The 14,670-nt window shown below is 62.1% G+C and overlaps 1 protein-coding gene across 1 annotated transcript in view; it reads left to right on the top strand.

The window, feature by feature from the left end:
* Positions 1-14,670, top strand: part of CPSF1 (cleavage and polyadenylation specific factor 1) — a 36,131-nt gene that overhangs the window by 18,171 nt on the left and 3,290 nt on the right. The window contains exons 14-33 of the mRNA XM_084618108.1: positions 57-151; positions 738-812; positions 1,514-1,594; positions 2,409-2,498; positions 2,859-2,969; positions 3,493-3,634; positions 3,963-4,141; positions 5,449-5,585; positions 6,012-6,186; positions 7,082-7,288; positions 8,078-8,167; positions 9,853-9,996; positions 10,532-10,684; positions 10,923-11,039; positions 11,448-11,538; positions 12,003-12,087; positions 12,448-12,589; positions 13,118-13,270; positions 13,879-14,055; positions 14,265-14,331. Of these exons, the coding sequence (XP_084474234.1) occupies positions 57-151; positions 738-812; positions 1,514-1,594; positions 2,409-2,498; positions 2,859-2,969; positions 3,493-3,634; positions 3,963-4,141; positions 5,449-5,585; positions 6,012-6,186; positions 7,082-7,288; positions 8,078-8,167; positions 9,853-9,996; positions 10,532-10,684; positions 10,923-11,039; positions 11,448-11,538; positions 12,003-12,087; positions 12,448-12,589; positions 13,118-13,270; positions 13,879-14,055; positions 14,265-14,331 (2,511 nt within the window). The remainder of the gene's footprint in view (positions 1-56; positions 152-737; positions 813-1,513; positions 1,595-2,408; positions 2,499-2,858; positions 2,970-3,492; positions 3,635-3,962; positions 4,142-5,448; positions 5,586-6,011; positions 6,187-7,081; positions 7,289-8,077; positions 8,168-9,852; positions 9,997-10,531; positions 10,685-10,922; positions 11,040-11,447; positions 11,539-12,002; positions 12,088-12,447; positions 12,590-13,117; positions 13,271-13,878; positions 14,056-14,264; positions 14,332-14,670) is intronic.

Raw genomic sequence — 14,670 nt, 5'->3', positions numbered from 1 at the left:
AGGAGCACAGGGGGGTGCAGCTCTGTCCCAGGCTCCGGCTCGCTGTTGTGTTGCAGGGGGGAAGTCGGCCCCGCAGGACGAGGTGGATGAGATCGAGGTGTACGGCAGCGAGGCCCAGTCCGGGACCCAGCTGGCCACCTACTCCTTCGAGGTACTCGCTCTGCGGAGCTGCCTGAACACCCTGGACCTGCCGTTCTGGCCGGGGGGGCTGGCTGTGGCTCCCTGCCCAGCGGCCTGGGGGGCTGGCAGCAGCTAGGTGGGACCCAGGCCCCTGCTGCCCCAAGGGACTGAGCTCTTCCCTGAGCTGAGCTCTCCCTAGGCTGCTCCGCTTGCTCATTGGTGTCAGCCCAGGGGGTGAGTTCCCCCCACTTCCCCTGACACGCCCAGGGCCCCGGCTAGGCAGTGGGGGCTCTGTTTCCCCTCCCACGCTGACCCCCTCCCTCATGCCCCTCCCTTCAGATGGTCCCCGGCAGGGGCCCGGGCCAGTGACTTGGTGGTGCTGACCCTTCTCATGTAGGAACCGGGCTGATCCCCACCAGCTCCATGGTGGTTGGGGCCAGGCTGGAGCTGGAGCCCTGTGGGGTATGGCCATGTGTCCCGTTCTCCTGGCCCTGGGGCTGGGTTGGAGCTGCTGCCCCGAGGCTGAAAGCTCCGTTTCCAATCCCTGAAGCCCTCCCCCCGAACTCCCCCAGCCTGGTCTATGGCGCAGGGCGCTGACCCTCTCTTGAATCTTGCAGGTGTGCGACAGCATCCTCAACATCGGGCCCTGTGCCAACGCAGCCATGGGGGAGCCGGCCTTCCTGTCCGAGGAGGTGCGTACCGTGCCAGAGCCGACGGCGCTCTGCTCCCCTCGCGTCCACGTGCTGCCTACAGGTCCCAGCAGGCCATGCTCCAGGCGGCCTGGCTGCAGTGCATGCTGGGATCTGGAGTCTCCCTGGGCTGCTGCCTGCTATGGGAGGGCTGTGCTCTGTGCAGCTTGAGCCAGGGTGGCGTTTGACCTGAGCTGACAACGCTTTCCAAGACCCCCCAGTCCTTCCGATCCTCATTCTTCTCCCTCTGCCCCCTGAGAACAGCCAGCACGTGGGCTGCTTTGGGAAGTCCAGTCCGGCTGTTCCCTCCTGTCCTGTCTAATCCCCCACAAAGCCAAGTCACTAGCAATGGCCGTTCCCAGCTCACTGCCTGCCCGAGTCCCTGTCGCTGCATGGCAGCTGGGCGGGAGGTCGGGACTCTGACAGGATGGGTGCAGGGGCTGGAGTAGGTCTCCCTCTGTGCTCCACGGAGCCGAGGCGGTGAGAGCCAGTGGGGTGAAGGGCGGGGGGCTACAGGGGGTCTGGGGTCTGTGGAGCCGTCAGCATGCAGGAGCAGCAGCCCCAGGCCTGGGTGCCAGCCCTCCAGCACAGGGCCCGCAGGAGGCCCTGGCAGCAGCCAGTCCTGGGTGGGGGGGACAGGGGGCTTCCCTCCCTTTGGGGGTGGGGCAGCTCCTGACATCCGGTGCTTGTCTCCATGGCTACAGTTTCAGAACAGCCCGGAGCCAGACCTGGAGATCGTGGTTTGTTCAGGCTATGGGAAGAACGGGGCCCTTTCTGTCCTGCAGGTGAGCACAGTGCCAGTGGGATGGGGAGCATTTGTGCTGGGGGGAGCCTAGCCCCAATGGGTGGGATGGGTGGGCGGGCGAGCATCTGTGCCGGGAAGAGTCTGGCCCCGATGGGCAGGAGGGGCGGGCATCTGTGCTGGGGGAGCGTGGGGCCAGCGGGGGAGTATGTCTGTGCCCCAGAGTGAGCCTGGCACAGGCAGGGGAGGCGGAGTCTGTGCCCAGGGGTGAGGGTATTGTGTGAGCCCTGGCTGGTCCAAGTGTGGCATGGGGAGGGCTGTCACCGTGTGAAGGTCCCACATCCGGGCTCTGGGCTTCAGGCATCCCCGCCCTGCAGATCTGCCTCGAGGCTATGGGAGGGGTGGGGTGGGGTGCGGTGCCTGGCAATCCCTGCAGGGGGAGCGCCCAGCGGGGCAGAGACGGGCCCTGCCTGAGGGAGGGGGGGTGGGGAGGAGCAGACAGGGCCGGGGGAGTGAGCTCTGCTACCCCAGGTCGCTCGGTGGAAGGGGGCGTCTGGCGCTTGTCACGGCAGGGCTGGCTGGCGCGTGGCCCCTTCTCTCCAGTCTAAAGGCGCAGCCACATGACCGCATTCAATGCTGCAGCTGCTGGGCATGCAGGGCTGCGTGCTCTCTGCGGGCTGCTCCCTTGGCAGTGCACATGGCGAGGGGTGGCTCGCGGCTGGGCAGAGTTTGGGCTCCGCGCCAGTGTTCAGGAGCAATGGGGGTCTCCAGGGAGGGAGTCTTGGGTCTCGGCGCTTCTCCCACCAGGCTGGGGGGACTGGGAAGCTGCAATTCTAGCCTCCGCCTCGTCCCAACAGAAAAGCATCCGCCCCCAAGTGGTGACGACCTTTGAGCTGCCCGGCTGCTACGACATGTGGACCGTGATCTCACCCCAGAAGAAGGAAGAGGTCAGTGGTTGGCTGCCTGCAGCTTGGAGGGGGAGGCTCTGGGTTGGCCCATCAGCCGCCTGCCCCTAGAGCTCCTGGCACCTCCGCTGGCTTCCACCAAGCCCCAGTTCCTTCAAGCTGATCCCAGCATGCCAAGGACTCGCTTCTGGGTGTGCTCCTTCGCTGTGTCTGGCCTGGTGAGGCAGGAGATGTCTCTTGGAGGAGTGCCCCCCCCGCCCCGGCCCCATTGCTGGGGTAAAGGCCCCTGGCTGGGCTGGTTAGCACTGTGCCCCATAGCACCCCATCACTGTGGGCTCGGCTCCTAGGGACTGGGGGGTGCTGTGCACTCCCAGGGCCTGGCTTCATTCTCTCCTTCTGCAGGACGAGAGTGCCAAAGGGGAGACTGCAGAGAAGGAGCCCAGCCACCCTGAACCTGAGGACGATGGCAAGAGACATGGGTTCCTGATCCTGAGCCGCGAAGACTCCACCATGGTAAGGGCCCTGGCAGTGACGCCAGCCCAGGCAGCTGTCCCCAGGGGACTGCGGCACTGAAGTGTGCATGGAGTCAGTTCCATCTCTGGGGAAGCACCCCAGCAGCGAACTGCCTCAGAGGCCGGGTGGAGGGAGCCCGAGTGCACTGTGCCTCTGGAGGGGCTGTATTCGGGTGAGAGAGAACACAGGCCCTGGCCCTTTTCCCGGCAGGTGGGGTGTGAACCTCCCATCCAGCTTGGATCGTTCTGTTCCAGCTCCCTGATTTCCCTGTGGGTTCATCGGGACATGGGGAGCTTCGTCTCCTGCCTTCCCTGGTGTTGCTGGGCTCTGTTAATCAGCTGACATGCTCCACCTTGGAGGTGGCTGCATGGGGGGGGGGTGGGGGGGTACCTGCCCGTTTTTAAAGGGGCGGGGTTGGCTCCTTGTATGCCTGCTGAGGTGACAGGCAGGTGGGTTAGTGTAGGGGCTCGGGCAGGGTTGGGCACTCTCCGCGCTGACTGCCCTCTGGTCTTGTGCCCCTTAGATCCTGCAGACGGGTCAGGAGATCATGGAGCTGGACACAAGTGGGTTCGCCACGCAGGGGCCCACCGTGTTCGCTGGCAACATCGGAGAGAACCGCTACATCGTGCAAGTGTCGCCCCTGGGCATCCGGCTGCTGGAAGGAGGTGGGCACTGCGGGTGGGCAGAGCCGCCATGTCTCTTCCTGCCGACCCCCTCAGGCTGGCCTGCCTGCTCCGGTCACCACACTGGAACCGAGCAGCTGGGGCCATCTGCAGTGGCTGGTGCTGGTGGGACTGGTGCATGCTGGGGACCTCCATGGCCCCCCATTCTGATCTGGGAGCAGGGCCACCTTGGTCTATTCCTCATGGGGGGATGCAGGGCTGGAGGAACCCGTTGCTCTGATCTGAAGGGGGGTGCTAGGGTGGCGGGCTGGGGCTGGGCCTTGTGGCCCTGGGCATGGCCGTGGCTCAGCCGGGTGGCTCTGTCTTCCAGTGAATCAGCTGCACTTCATCCCTGTGGACCTGGGCTCCCCCATCGTGCACTGCGCCGTGGCCGACCCCTATGTGGTGATCATGAGCGCCGAGGGCCAGGTGACCATGTTCGTGCTGAAGAGCGACACGTACGGGGGCAGGACGCACCGGCTCACCCTGCAGAAGCCCCAGCTGCACCACGTGAGTCTGAGCAGGCGGTGCTGCTGTGGGGGACAGGCTGCCATGCCCCTGTCCTGATGTCTGTGTGACACTGGGGCTGTCCATCGGGGTGGGGGTGGAGGGACACGCCCGGGTGCTGTCGGTCGGGGTGGGCATGTGTGACATACCAGGGTACAGTCCAGACCAGTGGGGAGCTGTGTCACCCCAGCCCTGCCCTGCAGCCTTGGCTGCTTCACAATGCCTTCCTGCTGCAGCTCCCCCCAGAGCTGCCCACAACCAGCCTGCCAGCATGTGAGCCACCCCCTGAATGTGTGTGTGTGACTGCAGCCTGCCAGCCACACCTGGGTTGCCAGCCTCGGTTACGCTGCAGGGTGACCCCAACACACACCCCCAACCCCGTCCCGGATCTTCTCCCAGAACTGTATGTCCTGTACTGCCCAGCCCACTCCTGGGCAGGACAAATACTTTCCTTTAAGTAAGGGAAGAATATGCCAGTTTATTATCTCAAATAGTTATTCCGACGCTTTGGTTTAAACACACGGGATTAGATAAAACAGTAAAACAAGTTTATTAACGACACTGAGAGAGATTGAGTCCAAGTAATGAGGCCTAAAAGTCAGAAATGGTCACAAGAAAATAAAAACCAGACATTTACTAATAACTAACTTAACAAACTATATTGGATTCAAGCAAAGTTTCTCACCACATGCTCCAGCAGGTTACTGACCAACCCCTTCCCCCAGAGTCCAAGGCCTGCTTCCCTTGTCTCTTTGGGAGCAGTGAATGCAATGGGGAAGGAGAGGGAGGCTGGGGCTGTTTGTCCCTCAGTTCTATAGTTTTAGGCCCCCTCTTGAAAAACGATTCCAGCTGGGCACCAGGAGACACAGAGTCTGTGTGGAAGGATGTTCCCTGCTGCTTTTCCTCACCTGTTTGAACTTACTTTGTCTTCCCTCCCTGTTCGATGACTCTGTTTACTCTTAAATGCAAATTAAGCGGAGCACCCATTCCTTGCTGTAGGACAGGCCTGTTTGCCAACGTCTGCCTGGGGAGGGGAGTGGGGTTTGGCACGTGTGTAAATCGCACCAGGCAGGGGAGTCGTATCACACAATGTTGCCACACGCACGTTACCAGGCTGATACTGACCAGCCCGTGATGAGTTTTCAGTGGTCCCTCACCAGGCGTACCTTGTACTGAGATGGTCACAGTAGCGAGCAGGGTGTGAATGCAGGGGCGTGTGCTGTCACGTGCACATAGGGCTCAGGGGCTGGGGACAGCCTGGGCGTCTCCTTGCTGTGCGGGGTGGGACCTGCAGCGCCTCTCCCTTGCAGCAATCCAAGGTGATCGCACTGTGCGTGTACCGCGACGTCAGAGGCATGTTCACCACGGAGAGCAGGACGACCAGCTCCAGGGACGAGCTCTCCCTCAGGAGCCACTCAGAGGTGGAGACCGTCATCCAGGACATCAGGTGCGAGAGAGGCTGGGGCCTTTCCCTGGCCATCGGGGATGGGCAGGTGGGCGGGGAGAGACGCACATGGCAGGGGGGCTTTAGCGCCCCTTGTCCTGGCCGAGCGGCAGTCGAGCCGTGCCCAGCAGCACGTGGCAGGGGAGAGGAGCCGTGTCTGCATGAATGGCATAGGGAATGAGGGTGGGTGATCTGTGTGACAGGGCACAGCTGGGGGCAGCCCCCCCACCCCTCCAGGCTGCTGCTTCTGTGCCATGTGAGTCATTGGCAGTGATCCCTACGTCCTGCGCCTGCCGCTCCCGGCCAAGAGAGGGTGCATGAGTCTCCCCCCAAGCATGGGCGTGTCCCTGTGCGCACAGGGTGGGAAGGAGCTCAGGACCCCCCGTAACAGCCTCTCCCTGCTTCCCCCGCCCCGGCCGCCCGGCACAGTAACACGGTGGACGACGAGGAGGAGATGCTCTACGGGGATTCCAGTTCCCTCTTCAGCCCCACCAAGGAGGAGCCGCGCCGCAGCAGCCTCCCACTGTCTGACAGGGACCCCCATCAGTACAAAGTGGAGCCCACGCACTGGTGTGTGCTGGTGCGGGAGAATGGAGCCATGGAGGTAAGGCCTGGTCCAACCCCTCCCTAAGGACCCTGATCTGGCACTGCCTGGAGGGCAGCCCCTGCCCACCTAGTGCTGAGCCCCTTGGATCTTGTAGGCTAAGCAAGGTTCAGTCTTGTCAAGGCTTGGATGGGAGACCTCCGGGTTCAAAACAGCCTGCAGGGAGTGGGGTGGGGGGCTTAGTACGAGGTGTCCTCCCCCTGGAATCAGTGCTGACTAATGCCCCAGTGCGGTACTAGGGGACGCTGTGGCATTAGTGAGCCTGTGGGGGCGCTGACCCCAGGGGACCCCCAGGAGGTGCTGTGCTGCTGGTGGGTGAGGTGTGAAACCAAGGCCTAGTTCGTGTTTACCCACAGAGTTGGGCGGTCAGTCCCAGCCAGATCCCAGCTCTGCTCTGAATCCCCCGGCGAGTCGGCTGGGTACAGGATTCCCACTGAGCTGTGACCCCATGCTGCTGCTGGGCCTGTTCTGGGGTATTTCTAGGGTTCCCCCTTGCATGAAATCACTCTCTTGGTTCAGTGTGCAGGGGCCCTAAAGGGGAGCAGTTAAACTGAGACAAGGAAATAATGTTGACCCCCACGTGTGATTAACCTGTGGAACTCCTGGCCACAAGACTGAATCTAGAAGCATAGAAAGGCCATAACATTCACGTGGCTAATGAGAGTAACAACAACAGCCATCCTACTCCCGGGTCAGTGCCAGGCCGAGGGAGGGGGCTTGGGAGACATTTCTCCATGGGCTGTTATCTGGGGATGGCCCTTGCAGGGTTCCCTGCAGCTTCCTTGGGACAGCTGGGAGTGGGCGAGGCAGACCCTGCTCTGACCTCGTGTGCGGATTCCTACGAGGAGCCTCCCTGGGCCCCTGCCTAGCTCAGTTGCTGTCTCTCTCCCTGCAGATCTATCAGCTGCCCGACTGGCGTCTGGTCTTCCTGGTGAAGAACTTCCCCATGGGCCAGCGGGTGCTGGTGGACAGCTCGTTCGGGCAGCCTGCGGCCCAGGGGGACACCAAGAAGGAGGAGGTGACGCGACAGGGGGAGATGCCCCTGGTGAAGGAGGTCCTGCTGGTGGCACTGGGCAATCGCCAGAGCCGGCCGTACCTGCTGGTGAGCTGGGTCGTGGGCGCTCACTGCTGCACTTGGTGTGTGCACGTACCAGGCAGGGGAGCAGCGAGGGGGCTGCAGGGCGGGGTGCAGATGGCCGCTTACTGCAGCGGGGGGGGTGCAGAAAACCCTTCCCAAAGAGGAGTTATCAGTGGTTCACAGTCATGCTGGAAAGGCATAACGAGTGGGGTCCCGCAGGGATCGGTTCTGGGTCCGGGTCTGTTCAATATCTTCATCAGTGATTTAGAGAATGGCATAGAGAGTACACTGATAAAGTGTGTGGGCGATACCAAGCTGGGAGGGGCCGGCTGGGCAGTCTGAGTGTGCTGCAGGGGGCACGGCAGGGGATGGGGGCTATAGCGCTCTGGCCCACCAGTGTGAGGTTGGGGGGTGAGTGGGGGATGAAGCAAAGGGAAACGTAGGCTGAATATTAAGGTAACGTTCGCCGCACAAAGAAGCGCTGGTTGTTAATTGACTCCCCAGCGCAGTGTGGGAGCCCATCCCTGGGATGTCTGTGTGAAGGGTAGCCGCCTGCCATGCCCTGGGGTGTCTGTCTGAGGGGTACCATCCTGCCCTGTCTTGAGGGTTGGACCCGCTGGGGTTACTCCAACCCTGCGATCGCTGGGTAGGCTTCCTTTCACAGCACAGCTTCACACGCCTCCTGCCACTGCCCCAGCTCCGCTGCCTGGAGCAGGGACCAAGTGTGACCTGTGGGTACGGGGGTGAGGTGGGGTGGTCTCTGGGTGAGCACGGGAGGGGCAGGAGTCTCAGCTCTTCTCGTCCTTTTGGCAGGTTCACGTGGACCAGGAGCTGCTGATTTATGAGGCTTTCAGCCACGACTCCCAGCTGGGCCAGAGTAACCTGAAAGTCCGGTTTAAGAAGGTAACAGGGGAGTGTTTGAGGCCACCCATGTGTCCTCCTGCCATCACACCCAGCCGATATGGAGCAGGGGGGCCCAAAGCAACCCACAAAGTTCTGCTTCATAGTCACCCTCCACGCCAGTGGGAATGTGTCAAACCAACTGATAGCTTTCTGTGACAGCGTTTAGCCTTGTGGATAGTGAGGGAGTGGTAGACGTGGTAATCTTGACTTTAGTAAGGCTTTTGATACTGTCTTGCATGACTTTCTCATAAACAAACTAGGGAAATGCAACCTAGATGGAGCTACGACAAGGTGGGTGCAAAACTGGTTGGAAAACCGTGCCCAGAGAGGAGTTATCAGTGGTTCACACTCATGCTGGAAGGGCATAATGAGTGGGGTCCTGCAGGGATCAGTTTTGGGTTCGGTTCTGTTCAATATCTTCATCAGTGATTTAGATAATGGCACAGAGAATACACTGATGAAGTTTGTGGACGATACCAAGCTGGGAGGGGTTGCAAGTGCTTTGGAGAATAGAATTAAAATTCAAAATGATCTGGAGAAATGGTCTGAAGTAAATAGAATGAAATTCAATAAGGACAAATGCAAAGTGCTCCACTTAGGAAGGAACAATCAGTTGCACACATACAAAATGGAAAACGACTGCTTACGAAGGAGTACTGCGGAAAGGGATCTGGGGTCATAGTGGATCACAAGCTAAATATGAGTCAACAGTGTAACACTGTTGCAAGAAAAAAGCAAACATCATTCGGGGCTATATTAGCAGGAGTATTGTAAGCAAGACACGAGAAGTAATTCTTTTGCTCTACTCTGTGCTGATTAGGTCTCAACTGGAGGATTGTGTCCAGTTCTGGGCGCCACATTTCAGAAAAGATGTGGACAAATTGGAGAAAATCAAGAGAGGAGAAACAAAAATGAGTAAAGGTCTAGAAAACATGACCTCTGAGGGACGATTGAAAACATTGGGTTTGTTTAGTCTGGAGAAGGGAAGACTAAGAGGGAACATGATAACAATTTTCAAGCACATAAAAGGTTGTTACAGGAGGAGAGAGAAAAATTGTTCTCCTTGACCGCTGAGGACAGGGTCAGAAGCAATGGGCTTAAATTGCAGCGAGGGAGGTTTAGGTTGGACATTAGGAAAAACTTCCTAACTGTCCTGGTGGTTAAGCACTGGAATAAATTGCCCAGGGAGGTTGTGGAATCTGTCGTTGGAGAAGTTTAAGAGCAGGTTAGACAAACACCTGTCACGTGTGCAGGGGACTGGACTAGACGACCTCTCGAGGTCCCATCCATATGACTTCAGCTCCCAGCACACAATGCACCATCTTGAGCCAGTGGCAGGTAAAACTCCCAAGCAGCTTGTTCCTTTCTGGGGGGCTGGTCTGGGGCGAGTGCCCTGGTTTAAAGTGTGTGTCCCAGGTGCAAAGCAGCTGAATGGCTGCAGCTCAGACTGTCCTCAGCCACTTCCCTGGGGGCCAGCGCTGGGCAGGGCCAGGGAGTATTGGGGTGCGGTCTGCAGTGCCCTCCGCAGGTGACGTGGCTGTGGGCATGGAAAGGTGGGGACCCCCCCACCTGTTGTGTGGGTTCCCCACTTGGTGCTTGCCCCTCCCAGCCTCAACTGCAGGGTTCCAGTCCCATTGGTGCCTGGGGGCCCTGGCTTGTCTGTGACCATCTCTCCTCCCTGTCAGGTCCCCCACAACATCAACTTCCGGGAGAAGAAGCTGAAGCTGTCCAAAAAGAAATCAGAGAGTGCAGGGGGTGAGGAGTCGGGGGGAGCGCGGGGCCGGGTCGCACGCTTCCGCTTCTTTGAGGACATCTACGGCTACTCGGGGGTGAGCCACAGGGGCAGGCCTGCCTCAGAACCACTGCCAGGGCTTGTCCTGGGGGCTGGCAGGGCAGCAGGGGCTGCCTCTGGGTCAGTCCCTCACTGTTCAGATTGACCCCAGGCTCAGCTGCTGGTATCGGGGGCTGCCAGCAGGAGAGAGCCGGTGGGGCAGCCCCATTCGGGCATGTCCCTGGGGCAGTTAGACCCTGCAGGGTGCTGGTAGGAGGTTGGGCTCTGCGCTGTCTGCAGCCGGCTTTGGCTGCTGCACTGGGGAAGTGACGCCGCAGGATTTCCCAACCTCCTGCTGCGGGCTGCCATCCTGTGAGAGCCCAGAAGCTAAGCAGGACTGGCTCGGCCGGCACTTGGAGGGGAGACCTGGGCAGGGCCGGGGCTGTGGGTTGGTGAGTCAGCCCTGTGTTGCAGCTGGCGTGCTGGCCAGGAAAGAGCCCGTGGAGAGTCCGAGCGGGAGCCCCTGGTCCGAAGCAGCCTGGCAGCGGACCCTGGGCTCCCCACGCTGACCCCAGTGCTGGCTCTGCTCCCAGGTGTTCATCTGTGGGCCCTCCCCGCACTGGCTGCTGGTGACGGCCCGGGGGGCCCTGCGCCTGCACCCCATGACGATCGACGGCTTAATCGAGTCCTTCGCTCCCTTCCACAATGTCAACTGCCCCAAGGGCTTTCTCTATTTCAACCGGCAGGTATGTGGGGCACGGCTGGCTTGGGGGCAGAGCCCAGGGCCCCACAAGGGGCAGACAGACACTGCCTGGGCTCTTTGTGGAGGTGGGGTGCGGAAGGCCTACAGGTCCCAGCACTCGCTGCTCCATCTGGGCACGGCTATCTGGCCAGCAGCTCTTCTCTCGAGGGCGTGGGGAAAGGCGGGGGCTGTTTGGGGGGGCTGAACTGAGGGGAGGGGCTGACGGTGGGCTCTGCTCGCAGGGGGAGCTGCGGATCAGCGTCCTGCCCGCGTACCTCTCCTACGACGCTCCGTGGCCTGTGAGGAAGATCCCGCTGCGCTGCACCACACACTACGTGGCTTATCACGTGGAGTCCAAGGTACTGGGGTGCTGCTGGGGCAGCTCTGCCGTGTGGGAACGGGCTTTGCTTTGGGGATCCCCTTCTGGGGCACAGCGTCCCCCGAGAGCTCAGCTCTGCCGGCCCAGGACCCGCCACTCTGCAGATGCTGCCTATCCCCCATCCTGGTCAAGGGGCATCTGGCCTTGCAGAGCACAGCCCCCAAGGTGGGTGCTTCAGACCTGTCCTGCCTGGCTCTGCTGCATGCCCCATACTGGCAGCCTGCACAACGCCAGCCGAGGGGGAGGGGAGCCCCCAGGGAGCAGCTGGTGTCTCCTGTGTCCACACTGCGTGGTTGGAGGATTGCAGCAGTCAGGGGGGTCAGAGAGGGGGCCCCCATTCTTGGTGCTGCGCCCCGGTGGCCTGTTAACGGCTGCATGTCTCTGGCAGGTCTATGCCGTGGCCACCAGTGTTGTCAACCCCTGCACCCGCATCCCCCGCATGACGGGAGAGGAGAAGGAGTTTGAGAGCATTGAGCGGGGTGAGTAGAGACCTGCCCTGCAGGGGCCCCTCCCGGGTCCCCCCCAGGCCCCACTGAGCGGGAGGGATGTGTGGGGAGCACATTGGCACTGGGTGTGCAGCGTTGGCAGAGGTTCCTGCAGGGCAGTTACGGGCCAGGTTCAGGCTGGCACTCCCTGTCCTGCGTGGGCCCAATGGCCCGGCTCCTGGCCCCATTTGGCACAGGTCCCAGTGGGCTCCGCGGGGGTCTCACCGTTGTGCCCATGGCTGTGAAGGTCCCCCCAGCCCACAGAGTCCTGGGGTGGGGTCCCTGGGGTAGAGCTGTGTCCTCCCATGGGGCAGAGCTGTGGGATGGGGGGTGCCATCAAACCTTCCTGGGCTGGGTCGGTGCGTGACATCGACAGGAGGCCTGCTGTGCCTGCACCAGCCCCATACTCTCTCCTGGGGGCCAGCTGGGGACTGGAGCTGTGTTGGTCTCTCCCCCAGACGAGCGCTACATCCACCCTCAGCAGGAGGCCTTCTCCATCCAGCTGATCTCACCGGTGAGCTGGGAGACCATCCCCAACACCCGGTAAGGGCCCGCGAGTGGGGCAGGCGGCTGGGCTTGGCTGCGCCCTGGCACTCCTCTCCTGGAGACGGGCTCCCGGGGCTCTGCCAGGCAGGGGGACGAGGAGGCTGGCCCTGGGAGTGCTGCATGGGCAAGGGCCCGGCCCTGCACCGGGAGGGCAGAGGGTGGGAAGCAGGCGCTGGCCTCCCCCTGCCCCCCACAGCAGAGGGAGATGGGGCAGGATGCTGGCCCATGAGTGGTTGTGTCTGGGAGGAGGAGCCTGGTGCCCTGGGCCAAAAGGGCCAGTTCCCATCCTGGCCCTGGCTGCTCTGGTGTGGGGCTCCCTGCTCCCCTGACCTGTGCCTGCCTCTCCCGCTTGCCCAGGATTGAGCTGGAGGAATGGGAGCACGTGACCTGCATGAAGACGGTGTCGCTGAAGAGCGAGGAGACGGTGTCGGGGCTGAAGGGTTACATTGCCGCCGGCACGTGTCTCATGCAGGGCGAGGAGGTGACCTGCCGCGGCCGGGTGAGTGCGGGCTGGCCTTGCTTTGCCCCAGCAGCACCCTGGGGGGCCTGGGGCTTGCCTCCCCCATCCTTTCCCTGCACGTCCTCCCACCAAGCCCCGGCCCCACTCCCTGCATCACAGCGCCCCCTACTGAGCCCATCCCTCTGCCCTCCTGGCTGCCCCCTCCACCTTGCACCTTGATGGAGGCTGGACTGTGCTGACCCCACCTTCCCTTGGCGGAGCCATCATCTGCACCCAGCACTTGGCCAGGTCGCCGCGTGGGAGCTGCTGGACTGTGCCCAAGAGATACTTGTCATGGGGGGCAGGAGGGCAGGTGTCACTTCCCCGACTCTCTCCATGAAGCCGGGCTCCTTGTGGGGCATGCTTTCTCCGCGGCTCTGATGGGCCCTGGGGGTGGGGGTCGCCTCCCTCCCTCAGCCCAGGCCGGTGTGTGGAGCCTGGTGCGGGCAGCCCTGCGGCCGGGCTCTCAGGGCAGCTGGGAGGGAGCGGCCCCTCGCTCACAGCCCCCTGTCCCACCCGTCTCTGCAGATCCTCATCATGGACATCATCGAGGTGGTGCCGGAGCCGGGGCAGCCGCTTACCAAGAACAAGTTCAAGGTGCTGTATGAGAAGGAGCAGAAGGGCCCGGTGACGGCACTCTGTCACTGCCACGGCTACCTGGTGTCGGCCATTGGCCAGAAGGTGAGGGGCCTGTTCCCCAGCTGGACCAGCAGGGGCCGCCAGGAGCCTCTCATTGTCCTCCCCCACCACAGAGAAACTGCACAAAACTCTGCCGAGAAGCTTGGCCCAGAGGGGGCTGTGGGCAAGAAACGGGCCCTTGGTGCCACCCCATTCCAGCAGCTGCCCGGCGGCTAACCGTCCCGATTCAGGGAGGGCACCACCTGGGGAACAGAGTCCCATCTCCTCCAGTTGGTCTTGGGGACCAAGTGCCCTGGGCGGTGGAGTCTGAGCATGAACCAGTGCCAGCCTGAGACACCACAGGGCAGCCGCTGCCTTTAGGGTGGGCTGGCAGGGAGCGGGGTATGAGGCCTGTTCCCTCTGGGGAGCGCTGGTTCTGATCCAGCCCCAGAGGGTGTGTGGGGGGTGGTGAATGGCTGGCTCAGGGGGTGTGGTTATGGAATATGGGGCCTGTTCCTTCTGGGAGCGCTGGCTCTCACCCAGCCCTGGGATAGGAGTGGGGCGGGGGATATTCCAGGTTACTGGTTCCAGTCGGGCCCCATCTCAGGCAGTCTGCCCCCTGCTGCATTGCCTGTCCATGGCCGTGAGCCTGGCGCCCTTGCCCCCTGCAGATTTTCCTGTGGAGCCTGAAGGACAACGACCTGACGGGCATGGCCTTCATCGACACGCAGCTCTACATCCACCAGATGATCAGCGTCAAGAACTTCATCCTGGCGGCTGACGTCATGAAGAGCATCTCGCTGCTGCGCTACCAGGAGGAGAGCAAGACGCTGTCGCTCGTCAGCCGGGTGTGGGCTGGGCCCGGGGGGTGTCTGCAGGACCTGGCCCACGGGGGAGCTGGGAGGGTGGAGAGGCTCTGCGGGAAGGAGGGGTCTGCCCGGAGCCAAGAGCAGGGCTCAGCATGGTACCTTAGTCACTCCCTGACGTGGTGCTGGGGGGTGCTGGGTCCCCGCCCGTGGCTGTGTGCACTCCCCCTGACCCGTTTCTCCTGCTGCAGGATGCCAAGCCCTTGGAGGTGTACAGTGTGGACTTCATGGTGGACACCGACCAGCTGGGCTTCCTGGGTATGTGCTGCTCCTTCTCCATCCCCCGCACATAGGGCTTGGCTGGGCGTCCTGCCCAGAGCCAGGGAGGCCAGCAAGGGAGGGAGACCCCCATGGGCAACCCCAGTCCCGGCTGGACAAGCTGGTGGGGCTGGAACTGCTTGGGCCCTCTCTTCTCAGTGCGGTGACCATGCTGAGAACTGAGAGCTGCTGCGGGTGGGGGGTGTTGAGGGCAGAGCCAGCAGCTGTGGGCGGATCAGGATGGGGGCTGGATCCAGGTTTGGGCCCAGGGCGGGGGAGCTGGAGCGTGCCCACCAGGGTGGGGGCTCTTGGGTAGCTCTGTGTTTCTGGTGGGGCTGA

Source organism: Lepidochelys olivacea (genome assembly GCF_965140295.1).
Source record: "Lepidochelys olivacea isolate rLepOli2 genome assembly, chromosome: 2".
Taxonomy (NCBI): domain Eukaryota; kingdom Metazoa; phylum Chordata; order Testudines; family Cheloniidae; genus Lepidochelys; species Lepidochelys olivacea.
Note: the sequence above shows the minus strand (reverse complement) of the source record. Positions and strands in the feature narration are given on the sequence as shown.